This window comes from Neopelma chrysocephalum, unplaced genomic scaffold (genome assembly GCF_003984885.1).
Source record: "Neopelma chrysocephalum unplaced genomic scaffold, ASM398488v2 Primary Assembly neopelma1_123, whole genome shotgun sequence".
Taxonomy (NCBI): domain Eukaryota; kingdom Metazoa; phylum Chordata; class Aves; order Passeriformes; family Pipridae; genus Neopelma; species Neopelma chrysocephalum.
The window spans coordinates 1,376,442-1,402,061 of record NW_020897785.1 but is presented as its reverse complement, the minus strand read 5'-3'; the positions used below and the strand labels follow the sequence as shown (position 1 = coordinate 1,402,061).

At 44.1% G+C, this 25,620-nt stretch overlaps 1 protein-coding gene across 15 annotated transcripts in view; it reads left to right on the top strand.

The window, feature by feature from the left end:
* The window catches only part of HMBOX1 (homeobox containing 1), a 107,712-nt gene extending 84,004 nt beyond the window's left edge, over positions 1-23,708 (top strand). For 2 of the 15 annotated variants that reach the window (XM_027697779.1, XM_027697780.1), the window contains exons 7-11: positions 16,113-16,195; positions 18,432-18,527; positions 19,956-20,050; positions 20,226-20,357; positions 23,283-23,708. In XM_027697779.1, the coding sequence (XP_027553580.1) occupies positions 16,113-16,195; positions 18,432-18,527; positions 19,956-20,050; positions 20,226-20,357; positions 23,283-23,420 (544 nt within the window). In that variant the 3' untranslated portion in view covers positions 23,421-23,708. Of the gene's footprint in view, positions 1-16,112; positions 16,196-18,431; positions 18,528-19,955; positions 20,051-20,225; positions 20,358-20,978; positions 21,060-23,282 lie in introns of all 15 variants that reach the window. The other 13 variants (XM_027697794.1, XM_027697790.1, XM_027697789.1 and 10 more) reach the window with 13 other exon arrangements.
* Positions 23,709-25,620: the final 1,912 nt, after the last annotated feature.

Sequence of the window (25,620 nt, the reverse complement as noted above, 5' to 3'; positions counted from 1 at the left end):
AGGAGCAGGAATGGATTAGTTCCATGAGGATTAGAGAGATGGAGCACCTCTCCTATGAGGAAAGGCTGGGAGAGCAGGAGGGTTCACCTGGAGAAGAGAAGGCTCAAGGGAGACTTTCGAGCCCCTTCCAGTATCTAAAGGGGCTCCAGGAGAGCTGGAAAGGGACCTGGGACAAGGGATGGAGGGACAGGACAAGGAGGAATGGCTTCCCACTGCCAGAGGGCAGGGTTAGATGGGATATGGGGAAGGAATTCTTCCCTGTAAGGGTGGTGAGGGACTGAAATAGAATTCCTAGAGAAGCTGTGGCTGTCCCTGGATCCCTGGAAGTGTCCCAGGCCAGGTTGGATGGGGCTCAGAGCACCCTGGGCTAGTGGAAGGTGTCCCTGCCCATGACAGGGATTGGAACTGGCTGATCTTTGAGGTTCCTTCCAACCCAAACCATTCCGTGATTCTACACTGTGGAAATTTTACCCTCCTGAAAGAGGCACCTCCATCCCCGTTCCCGGCGAGGTGGTGCCGGGATGGGCCCATGGAGTCCTGGCCATGGTCCTGGCCCTGGGCAATATCAGCCCTGACACGGGTTATTAGAAATCCTTCCGATTGTGAAAGCTCTATTACTGCAGCTCTCCCGAGCGCCGGGGCTTCCACGGCTTCCCTGGGGAAAACGAGAGCTCTATTAGCTCCTGAAATCCAGTTAGGAAATTTTCTTAGTTAATTTTATCCCATTACTCTTAGTTATGTCTTCTAGCAGAACCTTAATACCGGCCCCATAGGGGATCTAAGTTTCCTGTGCAAGGCTTTGGAGGAGATTGAAGTTTGGGATTCATTGCGTCTCTCCCTTTCCAAGCTGCCAACAGAGCAGGAAGTCGTGTCCTTCGGCCTCTTCCATTAGGCTGGTACATTGTTAGGAACAGAACATCAGTTTCTCATCAATATAACGATGTCCACGGAGTGCTGCTCGTCTTTCTTGGCTTTGCTGGAAGCTTTGGAGTGCTGGGAATTGTGCTCTGCTGTCCCTGTGACCCTCAGATGTCCTTGAACCTTTTGGTGACTCGCTGTTCTCACTATAAAATATCTCCTACCTGCTCTGGAGCTGAGCCAAGCCGAAGGAAGGGTGAGCAAGGTGCTAAAAGCCTCCAGCTTTTGGCTTGCCAAGAAATATTTGGGTTAGGAAAAACTTCCTGACTTCAGGAATGGTGGAGCATTAAGCAGGTTGCGGGAATTACGGAACATTTCTCAGGAGCAAATCAGCTGAAATCTGTCAGGATGGTTCTGAGACACTTGATCTTAATGCAGAGGGAAACATCAGGTGATTTCTTTACATTATTTTCCAGCTCTTTCTACTCTGTCATAAGGTGTTTGTTAGTCAGCAACTTGCAGTGGGAGGTTCAACTTCATTAAGTCCTTTGAGACTCAGGGAGTGTGGTTTTTTGTTGTTGTTTTTTTTTTTTTTTTAGGATCTTTGCAGTTCTTGCCTGTGAAATGCTTTGAGATCTGAGCGAGGGCACTTTGCAAAGGCATCCAGCAAAGTTCACTTTGCCGTTCAGACCCAGGCAAGATCTTTTTATTGCCTGAAAGTTCAAGTGGTTTGGCTCAGGGTCATTGCTGTATGTCTTCATAAAATGCAAGAGCAGCCATTTTCTGCTTGACACAGGATCTTCCTTATTTTGCATCAGATCAAGCTCTGTTCCCTCTCAGACATGCATAATATACAAGCTTCCTATTCTAATCAGCTGGAAGCAAATCCCAGTTGTTGGGCAGATTGCAGGCAGTAAAGTAGAATGCAAGGATGTCTGTCCAAAGTCTCGCCAGACTCTGGTTTCCTCAAGGATCCAGCACTTAATGAGTTATTTTCCTTTTTAGAGAGCTCAGGTGCTTTTTGTATCTTTGTGCTCTCTCTTTCTCTCTCTCTTTTTTTTTTTTTAATAATAAAAGAGATCATCTGTGGGAGGGGCAGCTCCTTGCAGCAGGCTCTGGATAAAATTTTTGTATCTGCCAAGGTCAAAATAACTGAAATCAACATTTACAAAAAGGAACTTTGTCAGTCTGACCTGTAACAGCACTGCCTGGTGCTGTAAACCCACATTTTAGGGATGGGAATTTTTCTCTAGTCCAGGTACTCTCCTGCATTTCTGCAGGGCCAGTTGAGATACTCAGTGTTCACACCTGGATAGCTGGTGTGGCTGTGGACAAAAGCTCTTATCTCTTATCCTGTATATATTTTTTTTAATCCTGCTATTGTAGCCCTGGGCATTCTTATTATTCACATAAATATGTAATTCCTTCTAAATCCTGCCAAGGTCTTCAGGGTACTTCTGGAGAACTAATTATACCTGGTTTCATTTTAAATGCTAAAATGTGTTTAAAAAGTCCAAGGTCCCTTTGGCCTGAGTATCATGAGAAAGAACAAGGCAGAACATTGCATTTATCCCTCATCATTTGCAGTATGTGCTGCTATCAACGTGCTGCTCATTTATCTCCTCTCTGAACTTAACAGTCACTCTCTTATCTCTTCTCAGATGCCAAGGCTTCCCTTGCCTTTAATAATATTAATTGTCACTCTTCTCCGGACCTTTTCTATTCCTACATTCAATTTTTAGTGACCCGGGGCAGGTGAGCAGGGACCCGAGCAGAACTGATTTCCATATTTCCAGGGTGAATATTCCAGCTCATGCAACCAGCTGCATCTGATTCCTGTTGTTCTCTGACCTCCAGCCCAGCATCTGTATTTTTTGCTGATCACTTTTGTGTATTGACTGAGAGTATCTTTTCTCTGAACGGTCTTTCCTGAAGGATTACAATAATTTGGATGCACTCATGTATGTGAGGGGTTGGAATTTGTTCCTTGCCGTGTGCATTACCCTAAGACAGCAAAGAAAATTGAATCATGGGAGTGTTAATTGCTGTGATTTCAAAAATACCTGCTTTATTTATATCCAGTATAAATAATTCACCTTCCAGAACGTTATTAACTGTTAATGCCAGTCATTTTAGGGCACAACTTCTCTGAGCCAAGGGCTTGTGCTCTGTCCATGCACAGAGGCCAGTGCTCTTTACAATCGTGTTGAGACCTCTAGATGCTGTTTGCTGTAAGGACACTGTGAAAATCCAAATCTGTTGCTGTGATTTCTCTCTCTTTGAGCTTTTTTTCTTTGCCAGCGCTTGACTTGCTGTAATCCTTCATGGTGTTCTTCTCCCTGTGACTGCTCTGTTCGAAAGATGCAGAAGGAATTGGTAACAAAAAGCTCATATTAATCATTATTAATTGCTGTTTTCTTAGCTGTTACCATGAATTCAAGAGGCAGGGAAAGCCAGGACATCCTTGTCACACAGGCTGTGTGAGGTGGCCCCTGACACCTTCAGGCTGCATTTTGTGTGGCTGTTTTATAATGACTTTGTTAAGTCACTGTGACCAAAAGATACAATGCAAGAAAAGCACCTAAAAGGCAAAGCCTGACAGGGCTGGGGATGCTGCTCTTCCTAGTCCTGGAGGAAAAGCATTTGAAAAAGCATTTGCCTGTGGAGACAGGCTGGGAGAGCTGGGGGTGTCCAGCCTGGAGAAGAGAAGGATCCAGGGAGACCTTGAAGCCCCTTCCAGTGCCTAAAGGGACTCCAGGAGAGCTGGAGAGGGACTTGGGACAAGGGATGGAGGGACAGGACAAGGGAAAATGGTCTTAAACTGAAGTAGAGCAGGGTTAGATGGGATATTGGGCTGGGTTAGATGGGATATTGGGCTGTCCAGGTCCAAGTTCAGCTGAAGGAACAGTCATCCCTCATGGCGGGACCCACCTGACCTGTAACTTTACCCATGGAAAAACCCACTGGAGTGAATTACAGAATTAAATCCTGAGGGATCTGGAAAGCATTCAGAAGGAATCAGAGATCAGGTTGGCACCTTGTCCCCTCTGCCTGTGCAGCATCCAGCTGTCAGCAAGGAGGATCCAGAAGCACCATCCAGCCCGAAGCACGGCTGGATTTGCCCATTCCTGGTTTCTGGAGCTGTGCAGAGTGTTCCTGCTGACTCTCACTGCAGCTCCTCTCTGAACAGAGTCCAAACTTACCCCAGTGAAGGGAAATTCTCTGCCATCCAGTAACAGATGTGAGGTCTTTATACAAGTAATAAACAGAGTAATTACAAGGAGAAGTGAGGGAGGAAAATTCCTAAGTAAAACTCCTTAAGTGTGTTGCATCATGTATTTATGGGCTCCTTGGTCAGGCTGTGGAGCACTTTAAAGAGACTAAAAAGAATGTTCTCTCAGAGAACTGTATGGGCTTTACCCACAGAAGTCACTGCCACATCCTAGATTCTTTTTTATTCCTTTTTTTTTTTTTGGTGATCCAGGGTAGCACAACTGACCTTTTTTATGGTTGATTTTCCATTGGAACACGCATAAGTTTTAATTTGTTTTGAATATTATGCTGTCTGTGAGGAACTCCATCAACAGAGTAGAAGACATGGACCTGGTCCAAAGAGGTTTTTTTTAATATGATTTCCTTATAAAGAAAAAAGAATGAGAAAATAGGGCATATAAGTACACAATATATAGAAGAAGTCATCTGATTGGTTGCTTATTATGGACATGGGCTGGTGCTTTTTCAGTTGCTAAATGCCCCTTGGACAGGAACATTGGGCTGAGACTTCCAGGTTCATGTTCAGCTTCTCTTGTTTCCCTGAGCCTTTATTATATCCTTTTCAGAATCTGATTAAATTCTCTATCTGTGAGGCAAATACAGCCAAGGGCACAACAGCTTGATGGGGGGTGGCTGCCCAGCAGACTCTTTGACAAGGAAAGAGTAGCACAGAATCCCAGAATGGTTTGGGTTGGGAGGGACCTTAAAGATCATCCAGTTCCAACCCCCTGCCATGGGCAGGGACACCTTCCCCCTATCCCAGGTTCCTCCAAGCCCTGTCCAGCCTGGCCTTGGACACTTCCAGGGATCCAGGGGCAGCCACAGCTTCTCTGGGCAACCTGTGCCAGGGCCTCCCCACCCTCACAGGAAACAATTCCTTCCCAGTCTCCCATCTCTCCCCGCCCTCTGGCAGTAGGAAGCCATTCCCTGTGTCCTGTCCCTCCAGGCCTTGTCCCCAGTCCCTCTCCAGCTCTGCTGGAGCCCCTTTAGACACTGGAAGAGGCTCCAAGGTCTCCCTGGATCCTTCTCTTCTCCAGCTGAACACCCCCACCTCCCCCAGCCTGTCTCCATAGGAGAATGCTTTTTTAATGCTTTTCCTTATGCTTTTCCTCCTGGATTGGGAATGGCAGCGTGCTCAGCTCTTGTCAGGCTTTACCTTTTTGGTGTTTTTGTTGCACTTTGTCTTTTGGTCACAGGGCCTTCACAGAAAACAGTCTTTCCAGCTGATGATCTCTCTGTGTCTGTGCAGTTGTTCTTCCCAAAGTGGGTGACCTTGGAAGCTGCACCATTACATTTCTCTTTAGTTCTTGCCCTCAGGATTGTCCATTATTTTTTATGGTGCTTCAATTCACTGTATTGACGTGGCTTCTGACTTTGTCATCAGCAGATTTCACTGCCATGTGCACACTTTGTGTTGAGATCATTGAGTGTTTTCCTTCTTAAGGTACTCCAAATATGATACTTAAGGAGTATCACTGATCACTGCCCTCCAAGCCATTAGTTTCACTTTTTAGTCCCCTTCTTGGTTATATGTTTCTTTCTACCCTATCTCATAGTTGTACTCACATTTGTCTTTTCCAAAATTACGAATAATTTCCCGTTTGTCACTTCATCAAATACTTCACTGGAGCCCAAAAATGACGGGAATAATTAATTTTTCTAGACATACAGTCAACAACTCCTCAGTTGTTTTTGGAACATCACTACCAGCACTGTTCAAATCAGGCCTCCCAAAAGGACAGTTCCAAGGGAATTTGGCTGATCTGGAAAGTGACAATGACACTTCAGAGGAAACACATGGAAAAAAACATGGAGGACACAAATCTTGGAGTCAGGAGCTGTGGGTTGGTTTCTCAGTTCTCTGGCTGCTTTTTTGGGTCTGTATCTCTTAACTTTGCTGCTCTTCTACCTGTAGAATATTACCTTCTAATAATATTAAAGAATAAGATGAAAGAAGACAATTTCAGAACACTTTTGAAGGAGCTGGGTATGGAAAGCACTCTTGGAATACAAAGCATGAGGGATGTTGGTAAATGAAGTAATCTGTTGTAGTCTTGGGAGCTTAGCATTTCTGAGGTAATTCACAGTCCTATAGGCAAAAAACAAAAAGTAAAAAGTTGGATAATAAACCCAGCTATTTCCTCCCTATGGATGGTGAATGGCCACTGAATAGTCTCTAGGAAATAAATAAAAATAAATTACAAGATGTTGCTGCTGCCCGACCTGAGAAATGCTCTTCAAGGATCCCAGAGGTACCTGATGGCTTAAAACTTCCCTTTAATCTCCTCCTTTGCTGTGTTGTCTGCAAAGAACCCCAGGAAGTTGGTCTTGGCACCAAAGTAGTTCAATCAACTGGCATTGCTGGCCTATATTCATTCATTATTTCTCATTCTCAGTTGCTCAAATCCATCTGTTGTGTTGTATTCAGGTTGCAAGGCAGACAATAGATTGATATTAAAAAATTAAATACCTTTTCCTGCTTTCTGTCTGTACAGCAATTAATGGAATAACAGTTCTAGCCCAGATCTTGGAGGTACCAGGCATTAAAAATACATGTAATGAGCCCCAAATCAGATTTGATCCTGAGCCTCTTGACTTCAGGTGCTGGATATCCTGCAGGAATTTGCCTTGTCTTTGGAATCCTGTAGGATCCTCCTTTTTATTTTTTGGAAATGCAGCAGCAGTGATGACTCTCAGTGCTCTTCTGAGCTGAGCTGAGTCTGGTCCAAGCCTGAAAACTGAAAATAAAAACTCGTGGATCTTTTAGAGGAAATGCTGGTGATGATGTTGGAAGCTGCCAGCTCAAGCCAAGCTTTATCACAAATCTCAGGACTGGGATTTTTCCCCTCCTGGAGACTCAGGACAAAGGGAGACTTCTAGTTTCCCAACCTGGAGGACTATAAAATTTTGGAAAACAAGACCTTACTGAGGCTAAACTAAGAACAACCTGAGGGGCCTTGCTGGCATTATGTAAACACATTTTTTGTTATCCAGTCCTGAACTTCCCATTAAAGCACAATTCTGAGGGAAGGATAGGCTGTTCTTCTGGGAATATTTAACTTCAGATGAGCTGAAAACTGAGTTCTGGCTCTGATGAGTGTAAAATTTTCTTCAGGAGGGCAGAAAAAGATAGTTTGTGTTGAGCAGTGTAAAATCCAAGTCTTGCTATTTGTTCATGTTGCCATATAAAGCCTTGGAATCCTCTGTTGGCCTGCAAATGGTATCTCTGATAACCACAGCGCTGATCAGGGGACCTCTGGCTGGAATGGTGGGTCACCAACAGCCCTTCCCAGTGCTGGGAACCAGCCAGGGCTGGTTTCTGCAGGGCCTCATCCCTTTGGAGATGTTTCATCCATGGGCTGACCCTGCCTGAGCTCTGCTTGCCTCGGGAGAACCAGATAATCCAGAGGATGCAACTAAAATAACTCTTCCCCTGCCCCAAGTCAAAAAATGAAGATGAGATGTTTGTTCCACAGTTGTTTCATAAAGGCCTTGTTTATCAGTCACTGAGTCCAGAGGATTTAATGCACATAAATATCCCTGTAGCACGTAGGTCTCAATTTAAATATTCCCAGTAAATAAAAGAGAGGAAGAGATCCCATTATTCATGCTTGGATGCCTTGTTAGGAAGAGCTTTGAAGGTGCTGTTTGCTCACACCGACCTCCTGTTGAAATATTATAGAACAATTCTCACTTTATCATGTTGGTTTCTTGCTGGCTTCAAAAAAATTCCCCTTTTCTTTTTGTTTTAGGAACAATTTAGTGAACACTGTTGACTTTGGGGGTCTGTGATGCCTCTAAATTTAAGGATAGTCCAAATTTTAGCTGTGTTCTGCTGTCAGGGCCTTCAAGGTGCCTTAAGCAGGAGGTACCTGTGTGTTACAAATTGCTCCAAACTCCAAATCTCTCTGTTCAGAAGAGGCCTGTTGTGTCATTTCAAAAATACTCTTATCACCAAATCCAATTACAAGGAAGAGTAAATCACCACCTCCGATGTCTCAACTATTCTTTTTTTTAATTGTTAATTATCTCGGCAGTAGGGTGCTGGAGATTAGGAGGCACAGATTATCTTCTGCAAGTGTGAGGCTTTCAGAGCTACTATCAATTAATTCTGTTTTTAAACAAATTCTAGGATAATATTAACAGCTTGATAGGATTGTGGTCCTTGAGGCCGCTGTCAAAATACTGAGAAAGTGATGTTTAAAAATGAAAACCTTGTTGTTGCATTAGCTTTGAAGGTCATACAGCTGCTCCACTCCGGTGCAAGGTGTATTTTTGGCGTTTTAATCTACATTGTAGAGTAGATTCCTGCTAAGAAACATCAGTAAAATGATTGTCTTGGAGTTTAGGTACTGATTTGTAAAACCAGAATAGAGCCAGCTCTGTTGTGTGAAGTTTTTTAATGCATATTGACCGACATGACCGTGGAATTTACACACACAAACACATCCTGACATGGGAAATAATTACAGTTTATGTACGTCTGATGCTCTAAGTGATCTAGTCCTGTTGATCTCCTCCAGATTTGCACTTGCCATGAAAAGAAGTACAGGAATGAAACATTTCTTACAATGAGAGGCTTAAAAACTGTGCTCTCCCTGGCAGTACCTTGGGCTTGAAAGCTCGAGCTGGGAATGAGATACAGGTTTTTAAAAAAATGAGGATTTTTACTGTTGAGTTCCAAAGGTGATTTAAAGTTATGGTAAAGGTTCTACATTGGATAAAACCCCAATTTTTCACGTAGGGACTGGATCTCTCTGTAGGTCAAACAGAAGATCTGGGCTTAATGCCAGAACAGCTGAGAAACCTCTGGTCAGAGCTGTAGAAGAGGTCAAGTGGTTTCTCCAGTCCCGTGGATCCATGGAAGTGTGGAATCCATTAGCTAAGGGATAGTGCTGTGGGGAAAACAGCAGAGAGCTGTAGCCACCGTGTTCAGCAGTGGGTTTTTCTGGGCTGGGGATTTGTTCTTAGGTTTGTTTTGCTGCAAGAATGGCAGAATTGAAGTTCTCCCTTGCATCCAGAGAGCTGCACTTCCCATCCTTGCCTGGTTGTTTTGCAGTCCTGGGGGAAGGAGAGGACGGTGCCTTCGGTGTAGTTCTCAGCTTCTTCAGAGTTTATCTGTGCAGAGTGTTATCTCCGAGCTTTAATTTTGCTGTCAAAAATAGAAATGACTTTATATTGTGGGGTGAACTCTTCAGTTGACACCCCTGTCGTTATTACAGGATCTGTAGAAACATCAGTAGATGAAACGGATGGTGTCATCTGCTGACCTCTCTGGAAATGGCATTAGGGATATTCTTGGCCAGTATTTACTGGGAAATAAACTAGTCATTACACTTTCTGATGAGATTATGCTTTGAATGTCACTCCTCTGACAGTCTGTCTCGTGCCACGTGGAGATAAGATCTGAGGCACAGATGACAGACCAACTTCAGAAATATTTCCATTGATTTGACAGCCTGAATAATAGTTCTGTTAAAAGCCACAAAGACTCCAACAGTGACCTCTGGCTGCTGGGTGATACTGGGCTGATAAATCTACTAATGAGAGATAAATAGGTAACTGAGTGGTTTCTGTGACTTGTCAGTGGAAAGCAGAGGAACCCTTTGGAGGGAAACTGGATAGGGAGCTGGAATTACAGGCATCTTATCAGAGATAAAGGAGCAGCTTGGACTCTTGTGTATTTTCAGACAGCAGAGGGTTTGACAGGGAGTTCCATTCCTGGGGACAACAGGATCTTCTGTTCATCAGCAGGGGTCAGCTGGGGAAAACGGGCAGATCCATTTTTCCATCCATCCGTCCCTGGAGCCCGTCGCTCAGGCTTTGCTTCCAGCATCGGTTGAGGAGGATGTGTGGGAGCTGCTGTGGGAGGAGCTGGTCCCAGCTGCCTGTTCCAGCCATCTCCTGCCTCCCTTGGCTGCACAACTGCTGCTCTTGGCACGGGTGGGAAGCTGGACCAGGGAAGCAGCCGGGCAGAAAACATTCCCACAGAAAGGGAATGAAGGAGAGGATGGGATCGTTCTTCGGGCTGTGCTTGAATTGTGTTAAGCTGGACTGCAGCCTGAGTTTCAGGGAAGATGGACTTCCCATCCCTGGAAGTGTTCCAGGCCAGGTTGAACGAGGCTTGGAGCAACCTGGGCTAGTGGAAAGTATCCCTGCCCATGGCAGGGGGTGGAAGGAGATGATCTTTAAGGTCCCTTCCAACCCAAACCATTCCGTAATTCAATGATTCTATCTGGGATCCCAACAAGATTGCTGGGATGTTTCACTGGGAGGTGAAACTCTCACACGGATGGAAATGTGAGCCCAGGGATGCAAACACAGAGTTCAGTGAGGGACTGAACCTGCAGCACATCTGCTGTTGTCCAATAAATGCCCATCTGTGTATTCCTGCCTCCCGTTATTTGCAAGGTAAATCATCCTTGTTCCAGGGGCAGTGCCCTGTGTCCACACACCTGGATGAGCTCACCTGAGAGCGTCGCTGATGTGAATTGTTACCCTGCAACACATTTGAGCCTCTCCACTTCAAATCACTCCCCCACTTGGCAGCTTTAACCATTCTGTCATGCTGTAAACAAAGCATTTCCCCAGCTGGGGGTCCTTGGATCAATTCTGGGGAGTTTTATCTGGTTGGAAAAGCTCCGAACCCACCCATCCTTCCGCCGCTCTGTAGCTTGGGTTGTTTCAAACCTTTCCCTGGCGGCTGCAGAGCTGATACAAACCAGGAAAACTTCCACTGTGGATTATCAGGAACATACTTAATGCATCTGATATCTCAGCCTGGAGAACAGAAGCAACAGAAAGAAAGACTGGCAGGAATTCAGAGAGGGGCACCTTGGAAAAGAGGGGAGGGGAGCTGTTTGCTTCCATTACAGAGCCCGGGGCTGAGATGGATTCCCTCTCCATCATTGTCCTAAGCACATTATCCCTGAAAGAAAGAGGGTTTCTCTGAATCTGCAATTTTTCTGGGCTTCAGTGTTATTGAAATGAAACCGCTTCAAGGATATCTACATTCTTTACCATCATCTGGATTCTCATCTCATGTAAATTATTTGGCCACTTTTCATTTTAATCCTCCACTGTCATTTTCTACAAAAGAGATCATTTGGTTTCTTCATGGAAGGTATTCAGCTGACAGCTGCCCTTTGTCTAGAAAGCAGTGTGCCTTTGCAGAGTTACTTGTGCTTGCTTTTTTTTTCCCTTCCTTTTAAGTTCATATCGCTTCAAATTTTTCATCTGTAGCTTTCGGGAACTTTTCAGGCTGTGAGCAGGCTGAGGTTTGTAGCTGTGAAGAGAAATTCAGACATCCTGCATTCTTCCCCTGTCTACCTGGCTGATAAGAAAGAGAACTGGAGGCAGATTAATTAATTTACTGCTTGCAAGAAGAACTGTAGTAAAAAAAATCACAGCGTTTTCACAACCTCTACATGAGCAAACAGAATAATCAGTGGTGAAGTCTTGAATTTTTTTTCCATGACTTTTCTATCTTGAAAACTCAGTTGTTCTCTCCTACTTTCCAGAAATTGTAGGATCATAGAACCATAGAATTGTTAAGGCTGGAAAAGACCTTTAAGATCAAGTCTAACCATCAGCCCAGCATAAACCTCAATGTCCTCAAGTGCCACATGTTGAGAGGTTTTAAATGTTGTGCTTTGTTTCCTGGTGGATCACCCACAAGACCCATTAAGACCTGGAAGGGATGGGAATGAACTGGGTGTGCAGAGAATTTGAGGGCTGAGGCTGCAAATCAGCAGTTGGGGCTGAGGGTTGTATATTTTTGATTACCTGTAGCTGTGAGATCTTTTCCTTTAAGAGTGGGAGCTCCTGTGTGTGATCTCTGGTAAAGCAGCTTGCACCTTATCAGAGGTTAAAAGCAGGATATGGTCATGGAGAAAACTATTATAGCCTTAATAATTTAGATTAGATTAGGAAGAGATTCTTCCTTGGGAGGGTGGGGAGGCCCTGGCACAGGTTTCCCAGAGAAGCTGTGGCTGCCCCATCCCTGGAAGTGTCCAAGGCCAGGTTGGACAGGGCTTGGAGCAACCTGGAATAGTGGAAGGTGTCCCTGCCCATGGCAGGGGGTGGAACTGGATGAGCTTTAAGGTCCCTTCCCACCCAAACCAGTCTGGAAAGTGTCTTTCCAGCTCCGTTCTGGTACCCACTTGGTTTTGTGATCTCTGTGAAAACAGGGCCACAGGAGCTGCCTGAAAACTTCTCCAATTTTTTTTTAGAACAGGGATTTAGGATGAAAAAAAATTTCAGATTTTCAAGTGGGAATCGTTTTTCTTGTAAAAACGTTTAGTTAAGAAATTTGTGTTAGAATTCGAAGAAGACGTTTTAGAATACCAAAAAATACGTCTTGATCTAATCAAATAAGTTTTGCTTCGGTTGTAAAATATTTAGAGATAAGAATTACCATTTTCAGCGGTTTCTAAATCAAAAAAATGATTGGACTGCCCAAAACCACCTCATTTGCCAGCAGAGGTGCCTCATTCATTGCCTAGTTCTTGAAAGTTAGTTCCATCACAAGGAGATTTCCTGTTGTCCCAGAGAACTGTAAGTGTGAGCCTAAGTTTTGTTGTGGTTGGAAAACATGAGCTGCTTTGCTGGAGCCAGGGAAAGCCTGGCTGTGGCTTGCAAAAGGGATAGTGTTGAGTTATGTGCCAAGAGAAGGTTCACTCTTGGCTCTTGTGTTGTCTTTGCTGCGTTAATTGGTGTCTCACGTTCTTGCATCAACATAAGAAAGGGCAGTTCAAGTATAAACTGATACTTAATTTTATGTATTTTGTAATTTTTTTCCCATAAATATTAGGCATTGTCCAGCAGCTTTGTGACCACAGATGATCTCGAACCATAATATCAGATGATATCAGGGCTTCACCTTCTGTTTTTAGGGCATCTTTGTGTAGATCCATCATGTTTTCTAATTTTGTGGGGTTTCTTTTGTGGTGTTTGCTCTTGGCTTTTGACAGGTACTTCTAAGTAAAGTAAATAATGTTCACAGGATGGTTGGGGTTGGAAAGGACCCCTGGAATCATCTGGTCCAGTTTCCCTGCTAAAGCAGGTTCAGTAGAACAAGTGCACAGGATCATGTCCAGGTAGGGTTTGAACATCTCCAGAGAAGGAGACTCCACAACTTCTCGATTCAGCAAAGGGAGTCCCTAAAACTGCTGTTATGGCTCCCAAAATGGGCTGAGTTGATTTTTGTACACATGGTGTTGACCTGGATTCCTGATTAGGAGTCGAGATCATACAATATATTCATGTAAATAATAGTACAGCAGTTTTCAGCTGTGATGTCTTGATGTTCCTTTATCCCACAGCACTTCCAAGAGGAAATAGTTCTTGGCTCTGGGCAGAGAGTGGAGTGCTCTGCAGGTGTGAGAGCTGAGATTCTGTCATGAGGCAGTTGAACTGGGATCCTGAGCTTCTGTTCCATCACTAACTACTGGAAAAAGCATTTTCTGTTCTGTTTTCCAAGTTCTTCATTCTCCAAAAAATGCACCTTTGTGCAGAACACGACCCCTTTGAACAGAAATTTGCACTTTCAGATAGACCCACACATCACTTCAAAGGCTGAAATCAGGGAAGGATGATGGATATGGAAGAGGGGAGAATGTAGTTTAAAAAATGACCATGTCCAGAGGGTGTGATGTTTGTTACAAATTCTCGTCTGGTTGAACAAAGACACCAGTCCATGTGTCAGGGAACTCATCCTTTTATTAGATAGTCACCTTCAATCCAGCTACTATCCCACTCTGTAATAGTAGAAGCGTTGGCTGGCAAGTTCTCAAACTTTACAAATAACTTTAACAAAATTTTAACAAGTTCCCAACTCCCACAACAAACTCCAGGTCTCAGAAGTGCTGGCTGACAAGCTCTCAACTCTTACAACTTCAACAAGCTCCCAATCCTTAGAGCAAACCTGGCCTTGGACACTTCCAGGGATGGGGCAGCCACAGCTTCTCTGGGCAACCTGTGCCAGGGCCTCACCACCCTCACAGCCAACAATTCCTTCCCCATATCCCATCTCTTCCTGCCCTCTGGCAATGAGAAGCCATTCCCTGTGTCCTGTCCCTCCATCCCTTGTCCCAAGTCCCTCTCCAGCTCTCCTGGAGCCCCTTTGGACACTGAAAGGTGCTGGAAGGTCTCCCTGGATCCTTCTCTTCTCCAGTTGAACACCTCCAGATCTCCCAGCCTGGATCCAGAGCATAAGACTGGATCCATCCTCATCCAGCTCCTCTCTGAGAAGGAGTTTAGGAAACAAGGGGGTTCACTCTGAATCACATTCCCAGCTTCCATAAAAATCCCTCCAAATGGATTCCAATTGTCCTTTATCACAGAATCCCAGAATGGTTTGGGAGGGGACCTTAAAGCTTATCCAGTTCCAACTCTTACACCTTCTACTATCCCAGGTTGCTCCAAGCCCATCCAACCTGGCCTTGGACAATTCCAGGGATGCAGGGGCAGCCACAGCTTCTCTGGGAAACCCGTGCCTCCAAATTCCCTTCCCAAGAGCAGCTCAGAGGTGCAGGGAAGGAGCAGTGGGTGTTCCTGTGGAAATGTGTTGCCTCCAAGGCCCACGTGGGTCATATGGACATGACCTGCCCTTCATTTAGAGAAGGTGGAGCTATTCCTGTGGTTCCATTTGCTCCCTAAGCCGGCAAATCCCCTGGAATTACATTAATGCAGCAACTCACTGGGCTAATGTGGGATTTCTCTTTCTCACTGAGTAGCAACTTTGGAATAGGCCCCTGTTTGTGGGGATAGCTGGGAGTGTAAATAACCCTGAGAGCAGTGGGATGAAGAAGCAGTGCCTGAAATCCAAACTGAGTGTTCAGAAAGTGGGACAGAAGCAGTTGCTGTGTGGAACAGGATCCAGATTTCCATAGAAAGTGACTGGGCTGGGGCCAATCCACTGGAGGAGAAATATGAATATGGAAAATAATAATTGCCTCAATATGCCTGAATCTCCTGCTACCACAATTAAAGGAAATATCTGATTTTCCAATCTGGAGCAGCTGTCCAACAGCTGAACCTGCTGCTGATCAAAGCTGATGAAAGAATTCCTAGGATTATGTGTTATGGATAACCTACAGGAAAAAAACCAGTGGTAGTCCCTGCTTATGGTGTGATTATCAGAGTCCACTGAAGTAAACAGGACGTTTTGTTGTTTTTAGTGCAGATCTGATAAGCTCTGTAGAATGTAAATCAGTTCATTAAAATTTGCAAAGCAGTTAAATGAAGTGAAAGAGGAAACAGTTTTAACTTCTATGGGGTGTTTACTGCACATGAAGTACAATAAAATCACAATTATTCTGGAAAAGAATACTGTTGGAAATGTGCTGTATGTACTCAGTGTGGTGTTCTGAGGAAGATTTAAAAATTTTAAATCGTGGTTTTTAAAAAAGCATAACCTGACTCTGGAAATCTTCCTGTGTAATTTTGTGCCATCTCCACACCGTAGCTGTCTGAAGTATTGCAGCATTTGTGTGTTCGTGGGTCATACATATTGATAAGTAGGTATGGATGTGTATATATTAACCCAGGGATCAAAATAAATGGTGAACATTTATTTTCACCATATTCGTGAATCCTTCTACCTAAGCTGGGGTATGTCAGGGGGAAAAAAAAATGATAATAAACAAAGACCACAGTTTGTGGTGTCTAAGACACTGTCACTGGACAGTCTTAACTCTGATATCCATGGAATTGTCTAAGTTGTTTTATCTCCATATGCTGAGGTGACACTGCACATGCTGAGGTAATCTTAATTTATTTGAGGCATTTGGGAAGTTTCCTCCACTCCATGTGGATACAAGTGCAAGCTGATGTTACCTTATGCATAAAATTTACTGTATCTGTGATACCTCTCTAAGACTGGTGTATAAATTAGCAGTTGACACCTTTTAGTGGAGCTGCTTTGGAACCTTCACGCTCTGATTTCTGAAAAAAACTTGGTTTTTTTCCCCTCCTTGCAGTTACTTCAATGAGAATCAATATCCAGACGAGGCAAAGAGAGAAGAAATTGCCAATGCCTGTAATGCAGTTATCCAGAAACCAGGTGAGGAGCTGCTCCTGGTGTCCTTCCCAAAAAGCAATTTGATTTCAACACCTTGGGTTCAGACTGATGTTTGCATGAGATCATACATAAAATCATAGAATTATTGAGTTGGAAAAGACCTCCCAAGATCATCGAGCCCAACCTGATAGAGCAGGTCCTTGAAAGGAGCTCATCTTTCCTGGATTTCAGTTTTCTTCACAGCTTCCAGACAGGGGTCTTGGATTAGAACGTGGGTATTAATTGAGGACGTTGTATTTGGGTCAACAAGCTGCATTTTCCCTGTTCCTGGAGAAGTCAGACTGGGAGAGGAGCATAAATATTCAGTGTGGTGTTAGTGGATGCACCTGCCTTTGCTTAGGTTTGCTAACCAAACATTTACATAGATGTCAGACCTTGTGTTTTGGATATATTTAGATTTTTATATAACAAGAATAAAAATTAATGAACGGAAAGCTAAAGCTTGAGTCATGAACGTAAAATCACAGAAATATTTAGGATGGAAAAGCTCTCTGAGATCATCCAGTCCAACCATCCCCCAGCACTGCCAAGGCCACCCCTACCCCGTGTCCCCAAGTGCCACATCCACATGGCTTTGAAATCCCTCCAGGGATGGGGACTCCACCCCTGCCCTGGGCAGCTGTGCCAGGGCTGGACAACCCTTTTGGTGAAGAAGTAGTTCCCAATATCCAACCTAAACCTCTCATGGTGGAACTTGAAGACCTTTCCTCCCATCCCATCACGTGTTACCTGGGAGGAGAGAGTGATCCCCACCTTCTTATCCTTTCAGGTCGTTGTAGAGAGATGGGACAGTCCCAGGATAGCACAGAATCAGACTGGTTTAGGCTGGAAGTGACCTCTGGAGGTCATCTGGTCAGGCAGGACCAGCTTATAAGGTTGTTTAGGGCTTTACCTAGTTCAGTCTCTCCAAAACTGGAGATTTTCCTGCCTCTGGCCCCTATTCCACAAGGTTGAGCACTCTCATGGCAAAGTACTTTTTCCTAATACCAACTGAAAAATTCCCTTCTTGCAGCTTTTATGTGTTTGCTCTTGTCTTTTGCCTGTGGGAGCAGAAAGATCTATTGGGTAGAGCACCAAAGAGGTTAGGATTTGGTTTGTGGAGCAGCTTGGAACAAGCTGCTGAAACACACTCCTGTCTCAGGAGCAGTGAAATACTGTCGGTGGTGCTGATGCAGAGAATTAGGCACCAGCACAGCTATCAGTTTCCAGATTTTTCTTTCTTTCACTTGTCTCATCTCTCCTAACTTACTTAAGTGTGCAGATTGCTGCAATTACACGGGTGCTTTGTATGCTGAATAAATAAACTTTGAGAAAGAGTCAGAAGCAGGGGAGTCTCATCCCTAAGGAGCCTGCAGAGGATTGAGGATGCAGCTACATGGAGTATTTTATACAAGGACAAGGCCAACTGAAGAGCTTTCTGTGATGTGATGCTGAACCCCACCAGTCTCCCCTCTTTTATACTGATGACCAGAAAAAGGAATAGTTTTCCATAGCTCCCTTGTGGTTGTCGGGAATTTTTTTGCTGGTTTAAGGGTAAAAATCCAGTGATCTGGTTTCCAACATCCACTCCCCATTCTCCCAAAAGATCACGAGTGTCCTGGCACATTTGGGAGGGTGTGATGAGTGCTGGGGGTTGAGAGAAAGGAAGGCAGATTGCAGGGGATGACAAAAAAATATCTCTTTGTTCATTTTTCTGCTGAAGAAAACATGTCTGAACTGTATCCTTGTGGCACAGAGTAAGAGAAGGAGCCCAAGGGAAGGGGGTTTGTGGCAGGGCTGTGAATTGAATTTGAGTTTTTGGAAAAGCAACCCTCCCTTCTCCCACACCACTGGACTTAGTTGGTTGAAGCTTCAAAGGAATTCCTGTATTTCAGATTAAAAAAAAAAAGGCTCTTTTGTTTTTAGGGAGATATTTGGCATTTAGTGCCGTAACACCTGGACACACAGGACTTTGATTCACATAAAATTCACTTTATTCTCAGTTACAATAACTTTTCAGTGCTGTCTGTGTTTCAGGGGTTTTATCTCTTGGAATCACAGAATGGTTTGAGTTGGAAGGGACATTAAAGCCCATCTCATTCCAACGCCCTGCCGTGGGCAGGGACACCTTCCACTCTCCCAGGTTGCTCCAGGCCCCCTCCAACCTGGCCTCGGGCACTTCCAGGGATGGGGGACAAATGTCTGAGGGTCTTTATTTTTATTTCTGTTCCTCTCCTAGGAAAAAAGTTGTCGGATTTGGAGCGAGTCACCTCCCTCAAAGTGTACAATTGGTTTGCCAACAGGAGGAAGGAGATCAAGAGAAGAGCCAATATCGGTAATGTATCACAGAGCCTCTTTGCAGGGGCTCTACTTGCTCAGGAGAGGTGGCAATTACATCAGAATATATTAGTGGGAATACTGGAGGTTCTGACAGTCTCTGTAGAAGTGTGGAGGAATTATGAAAATCAGCCCCTTGCTGTTCCAGATTTTTTGTGGAATATGTGCAGGAGTTTAGTTTGTGGAAGCCCGTCATCAGTGCAGGAAAAGTGGTGCTGTCACAAAGTTTTACTGGAAGATCAGCTTTAAAAAGCAAAGTGAGAAGTCTGTTGTTGGGAGTTGAATTTCCCTATGCTCAGGCTCCTTTTGGTATCCAGAAAATCTAAAATAAAACCTCAAAATTGTAAGTAAGGGAGATTGAAACATTGGTGGGTTCACAGCCTTGCCATGCTGTTTATTCTGGTTGTACCTCTGCTCCTTCCAGCTTTCCAAGGTTTTCACAGTGACAAGTGGCTGGAACAAAGTAATATTTTTTTCTTGATGATCAGGATAAAACAAAAGTCACTTCAGAGTGAACCCTGCAGGATTTTAGTGTGAGGAGTTGATCGTAAGGAAATTGGAAGTGACTCTGAACTTGTAAGAAAGATACCTTCTAATGTGGAAAAGACATTCCAAGGAGAATAAACTCACCTCAGTGGCCAAAATTCAACAAATTCCTGGCATTCATGCCAATTTTTATGCCCTTACTTTCTGCAGAGTTACTTTTGCAGCACATGGATGAACAGAGATCCATACCTGCCTATTACCAGGATTTTTATTTATTTCAAATGCTCTGTATTTTTGCTTTTTTTCTGAATAAGAAAAAATTCTTTTTACATCATTTAATGCATTACTGAAATTTAACCTGAATTTATTTTTTTAAATGAGAAATTGCTCCTAGAAGAGACTGTGGGGAACAAAGCAAACTTTGTCCAAGGTGGGTGGAGTGGGAGTTGTATCTGTACTGTTTGGGCAGAAGGACTGGAAAGAGATTTAAAAGAACCAGAGGAAGCTTTAGATGCATGGATCCTACTAGAAGATGGATATGTTTGTTTTTAAATCCCTTAAGTGCCTTCAAAAATGTCTCCATCTATTTGCAGACACTCCCTGCCCCCCTCAAGTCCTGCCAGTCCAAAGTATGTGGGAAGAGCTACAGGGAATTCTTTTGCCACTCCAGTACATTAGAAATCAAGCTAATTTCTAGTAGGACTGGCTGGAAAACAAGGATTCTCACTCTCAAACAAATCTGTTAATTGGCAGGGAAGGATTTCAGGCTAACCAGTGTTTGTACATGTGCTCCTAAATACTGGAGAGCGAAGAGGAAGAGACTGCGAACTGACTCTGTTCCTCCAGTTATTCCAACTCCTTGAAAAAAAAAACCCACCTAGTTACTTTAAATTACCCCAATGCATCAGATAAATTAGGGATCCATTTGCTTTTTTCGAAGAAGCAGCAATCCTGGAGAGCCATGGAATAGATGTACAGAGTCCGGGAGGCCATTCCAACAGCGACGACGTGGATGGCAATGACTACTCAGAGCAGGTGAGAACCAGGGCTGAGCCACGGGGCCCAAAAAGGGAGATTCACTCACACCTGAAGAGGCCCTTGACCTCTTGAAAATAATAATCTCCTGTTTTTAATTTGGTTTTATGTAATTTTAATGGGGAAAAGGTGAGCGTTCAGCATTCACCCCCGTGGATTTGTTGCCTCCCCACAGGACACTTGGCAAGTACGCAACGGGGAGGAGGAGGGAAGATGTTCAGAGGGAGGCAGAGAAGCAGAGAAGGTAGAAGAAGACAGGAGGATCTGCTCCAAACAAGCAAGTTACACCCCTCACACCACATGCAGTGTATGATACACGTGGGGAGAGTGTCAGCTCACCCAGTGCCCACCACACCTTGTGCCCTCCTTGGCTCTGTTGTAGTTACCCTCCCTCAGGGGAGGATGTGCAGGTCTTTTAACAGTTGCTCCTGTAGATCAGGAACCAACAAGCTTCCCTGAAAACTGGGGATCTCTTGCAGCTATTCTTTATTTCTTCAAGAAATGCCCTGTTCTGACCTGGGCTACAGCTGCTGTGAGCGGCTGATCTGACCCCAGACATTGTGCCCAGGACACTTTATACTCCCTGTGTCAGCCTTCCCCAGCAAGAAAAGGAGCACTGAGCACCCTCCTGGAAGGTCCTGAGCTCCCTTTGCTTGTTTTGTGGGGGAACCTTTCAGGAGCATCTCAGGATCCATCCCTAAGACACTGACAGACAAAGGGTGAAGGGTGGGGGGAAAGGATTTGATTAAGTCTGACCTTTATTTGGCCTATTCCCTATTGTTCTGCAGCAATGTGCCAGTATTTGGATTGTTTACATATTACCTGTCTTCTTTTTTTTTGTTCGTTTTTGCATTTTAATTCTTGCCTATTCTCTCTTTTCTTGGTTATTTTTAACCCTTGACAGCAACTTCTTTTTTAAATTCTCTAGCAAAAGAATACCCCTTCCCGCACTCTGAGCCCTCACCTACCCTAAAGTTGGTGACCCTTCCTTCACACACCTTCCTGACAGGTATTGCACCCCCTTCCCAATTTTCCTTCAGTGTTGGCCAAACCCCCCCAGGGCTGTGTGTGTGCTTGGCACCAGTGGATCCCACCAGTTTTCTCTCTTGGTTTTGAAATGAGATGATTCTGTGCTGCCTCAACATCTGGGGTGGGCACATCACTTCCCATTGACTCTTTTGGGGGAGAATTAAGTAGCTCTCCCTCTCCAAAAGCTGCTGGTGGAGTGTAATTGCTGCTGAGTGTCCTGGAATGAGTCCCTCACACACTTGGCTGTGGCCCAGTACAAGGAATATCTGGCACAGGCATCCCCAGCTGCTCTGCTGCTGATGGGTATTAAGGCCCTTTTTATAGGTCATCACCAGCAGATTTGGTGGAACCAACTTTTCTGGCTCTGGATGACGAGAAGCTGCTCTGTGACTGTCATGAAATATTTAGAAAGTGCTCTGAGCACAGATAATTCCCTGTCAGTCAGAAACAGGACTGGAATGCTGAGGTGAAACGTGGTGTAAACTCCCCAGCTGTGTTTTTCTTCTGGGCATTAACCAAAATACTTTGAAAAGAGTGATAAATTGGTTATTAAAATTTAAAGATCTTTGTTTAGAGGCCTTAAAAATGACATTTCTCAGTAATCTGGCTGGGCTCCTCTGTGAGCTGTAATTGGGCATTAGCAGCAAAGAGGATTAAATGGAAGTTCTCCCGATGACCATTTAACATCCCTGAGCTGTTAAAACCAGAAATTCTCTTTTCCACAACAACACTGAAACTCTAATAAAATTTAAAACACAGAGTTCATTCAAATCCTAACAAAGTGCCTTAAACTCCAGAATTAAGGGCTCTGTATTTCTGCAGGTTACTGAGAGGCCCTTAGAGTGTGTGCACATCACAGTGTTTATCAGACACTTGTTGTAAATTAATGCATTCTTTTAAATAACCTCAGGATTTTACCAAATCCTGGGGTTTTTTTGTCCTCCTCAACATTTGCCATCCATCATCTTCATTTAAAGATGCTCTATGCATTTTATTTTAAATCTCACAAGTTCACCACTTAAAGGCTGTTGGGAGACTGAGAAGTGTTTATAATTTCCTTTCTGTAATTAATAATAATTTTAAAACTGTGTGATAACTATTAGTATCCTGTTTTAAAAAGGGGAAAACATGATTTTGCCCTGAGTGCCATATTTGAATTATGGTGGTTCCAGTCCCCCACAGTCGTTCCCTTTGTTTTCTTGGCAGCCCAGGAGTTTTTCAGCATCTTTTTCCTTATGCCTGTGAGAATTCAGTGTCTTCACAGGATACTGGGTTAGGCTGGGTTTGTATCCTGGCTCTGAGCAAGGTCAGTAGTAACATTTAAAGAAAAAGTACTTTTAAAGTACATATAGAATTATTTCGTTACAGTAGCTTCGAGCTTGTGGAAGTCAGTACTTTTGAGAGGCTTCCTGAGCCAGGCCATGCATCCACTTTCATTTTCCCTATTTTAGTAGACTGATTTCCCCTGGGTCTTTTTTAACCCCTGCCTTTTAAAGCCACTTTTTCTTCTGTCTGACCTAAAAATGAGTGAATCCCAAACTGAACTAAGTGAAGCAGTGCTTTGGAACACATTCCAGCGAGTGCCTTTGCTTATGAAATCATAAAGAAGCCATGAACAGTTGTTCTCTGTTTCCCAATTATTTGTAATAAACATTTACCATATCAACCATCAGCCATTTATTTCCCAGACTGGAGGACCTGAGTCTGTTCAACCTCTCCTCATGAGGAAGCCACCTCCTGCCTCTTCCCTGGGATGTTCTTCTCTCTGCCTTCTCTAGTTCTGTTGTGGCTTCTAAAGAGAATCCCAGAATGGTTTGGGTTGGAAGGAACCTTAAAGCTTCTCTTGTTCCAACCCCTGCCATGGGCAGGGATGCCCTTGGGGTGACCAGAACTGTCTGTTCCAAATACAACCATGAATTTGTGCAGTGCCTAACGATTCCTGTCTTAATTTGGTTTCCTGACTGACTTCGTGTATCACTTCTATCTTTATCATCTAATATTTTCTTTGAAAGGTGGGTCCCCCACTCCTTTGTCTGCACAGTGAGGGAGATCAATCCTAAACCCACTTCATAAATTCACTTTCTGCCCCCCATAACCAACAGTCCCCCGCCCCGTAGCTCATTACTCGACACACTTGTTTTACCCACCGATTTCCTACCTGTGGAATAACCCTGCTTCTCTCTCCTCCTTCCCACATTCCCAGGATGACAGCACTAGCCATAGTGACCACCAAGACCCCATTTCCTTAGCCGTGGAGATGGCAGCAGTCAACCACACCATCCTGGCACTGGCCCGGCAAGGAGCCAACGAGATCAAGACAGAGGCTCTCGACGACGACTGATACAAAGAGAGGGGAGGGTCAAAGCAAGAAGTAACTTAGTTTTAGACGTAGCACCTTAGCAGACTTTCCTCGGTCCTTAATATGTGTTCTTACAGTATAACTTTGCAGTTTCTTGTACGTCAGTTTAGCTGTTAGGGTCTTGTTCTGTGAAGATGGCATGGTGCCCTCAGCCTTTGCATATACTCTCTCAGTATTAATTCCCAATAAATAATCAATCAACCAACCAACCTCCCCTCTCCCGGCCCCAAGTGGCTAGAAAAAAAAAGAAAAAAAAAAGAAAAAAAAAATAATCTTGCTGCTCTGTCTTAGCATTCAAAGTGCTTCCAGGTATTTTAGACAGCCCTCGATTCCAAGTCTTAGGCTACACTTAAAAATCTTGGATAACCTTAGAGATCGTGTTGAAACAATAGTCCGTACGCTTTCCCTTCCCTGAGACTGAAAGGATGCAAGCTGAGGTAGTGGCACAGGGTCGATGGACACCACACTGGGAGCATCAACAGAGAGTAAAAAGAACACTTAGAACCCCCACTTCAGCCTGGGAATAAATGATTTCCAGCTGCAATAAGCCGTGCCTCACTGGTCATACAGTGACTTGATCTACTTTTGGGTGCTGTGCTGAGAATGTCCATTGGAAACACATTCCCATATTTTCCGTTGACGTTCACATATTCAACACAGACATCCTCTGCTCTCACAAGCTGCGTGGCTTAGTGGAGAAGTGCTGCCTTCTGCCTCTGGGACCATGGGTTGAAGCCCAGCCTGGGATCAAATGACAAATGAGCTGAATGTCTAATGGACAACAGTCCACTTCTCAGAACCACTATTCCTTTTTGGCATGGCTGGCAGTGCCTGCTCAGAAGAGGTCTAGACTCTTATTGATCTGTCATTAACTATTTCACCTTTTATTCCTCCTCTCGCCTTCTCTGTCCCCACCCTCCTCCCCTCTCCACTTTGCCACTTTCGAAAGCAATGTTTTCCAGGAAGGTTTTTATGGTCATAAAATGGGTGAGTGGATTTTTACACGTCTGTGTAACCGATGCCTACGTCCTGAGTAGCCTGAAAGGTTATTGGAGAACTTTGACAGCTGACCTTTGCTAGAGAAACCATCAGAGCATAAATATTCTCCTATATATGAACTTTTTTGTTTGTTTAAAGGCAGGAGGATCTCTTACCTGAGAAATGGGGTGTGAATGTTTTGTGTTCTCTTTACTCTGTCTTTGTTAAGGTGTGAGAAAGCTATACTGCTACGAGCAATTTAATTAATAATTGGAAGCCATACTGATAATGGATGTGGTAATATTTGTAAAGCAAACCTACTTTAAGTAGCAGGAACTAATGGAATTGTTTTCCTTGATCATATGTAGCACTTTTGTTACTTTTTTCTTAAAGATATTTATATTTGATAAGTCTTTTTTTTATCATTTGAGAATTCCAAATACCAAACAGCAAACTTGCATTGCAGAGTCACCCTGCGATCACCTTGTCATCTTAGTATCTAAATGATGAACTGTGTGTGCATCTAAGAAAATTACATCTGCTAGCATTGTGTGGAAATGATCTCCTGGCATCCTGATAAAATGATATGTTGCTGCCGGTAAGAGGAAACATTTTGATGGAAACAGCACGGGAAGTGTTAGAGACGGGCAAGAAAAACGTTAACAAGGAAAAAAAAATTAAAAACCCGTGGAAATTTTTGTACGAGAGATGTACAGAAATCTCCACAGCGTTTCCTCGACATTCCATTTTATCTTCCCAGTTTATGTGGGGATATCTTAAAAAAGAGGAGAACAGCTCAGTCTGAGGGATGGGCTTCCCTTGTTCTCTCCCACTTTGGAGGCAGAGGGAACGAAGGGAAGTTGCTGTTACTTGCCTTGTTCTCATCCCTCTCTCACTCTGAACTCTCAGAGAGCATCGTGAACCCCTAAAATGTGGCTGCTCAGCGGGTTTTTGGCCAGCCCAAACCCCTCCAGGCACAGGCTGACGAGATCAGCTTTACATCTGTTAATCTGGGGAAAACTGCTGACCCGAGTGTGGAGGAGATTTTGTGCTTTCAGAGGGCACCGGGTTGGCACCTCTTTGTCTCTGTACCTTTGAAGATGTATAGGTAGGGCTTGGCCTCGACTCTCACTTATGGATTTCATTGGAAAATTTATGTGCTTTCCTTGGATATAGATCACTGAAGCAGAATGAAGCCGTCTTT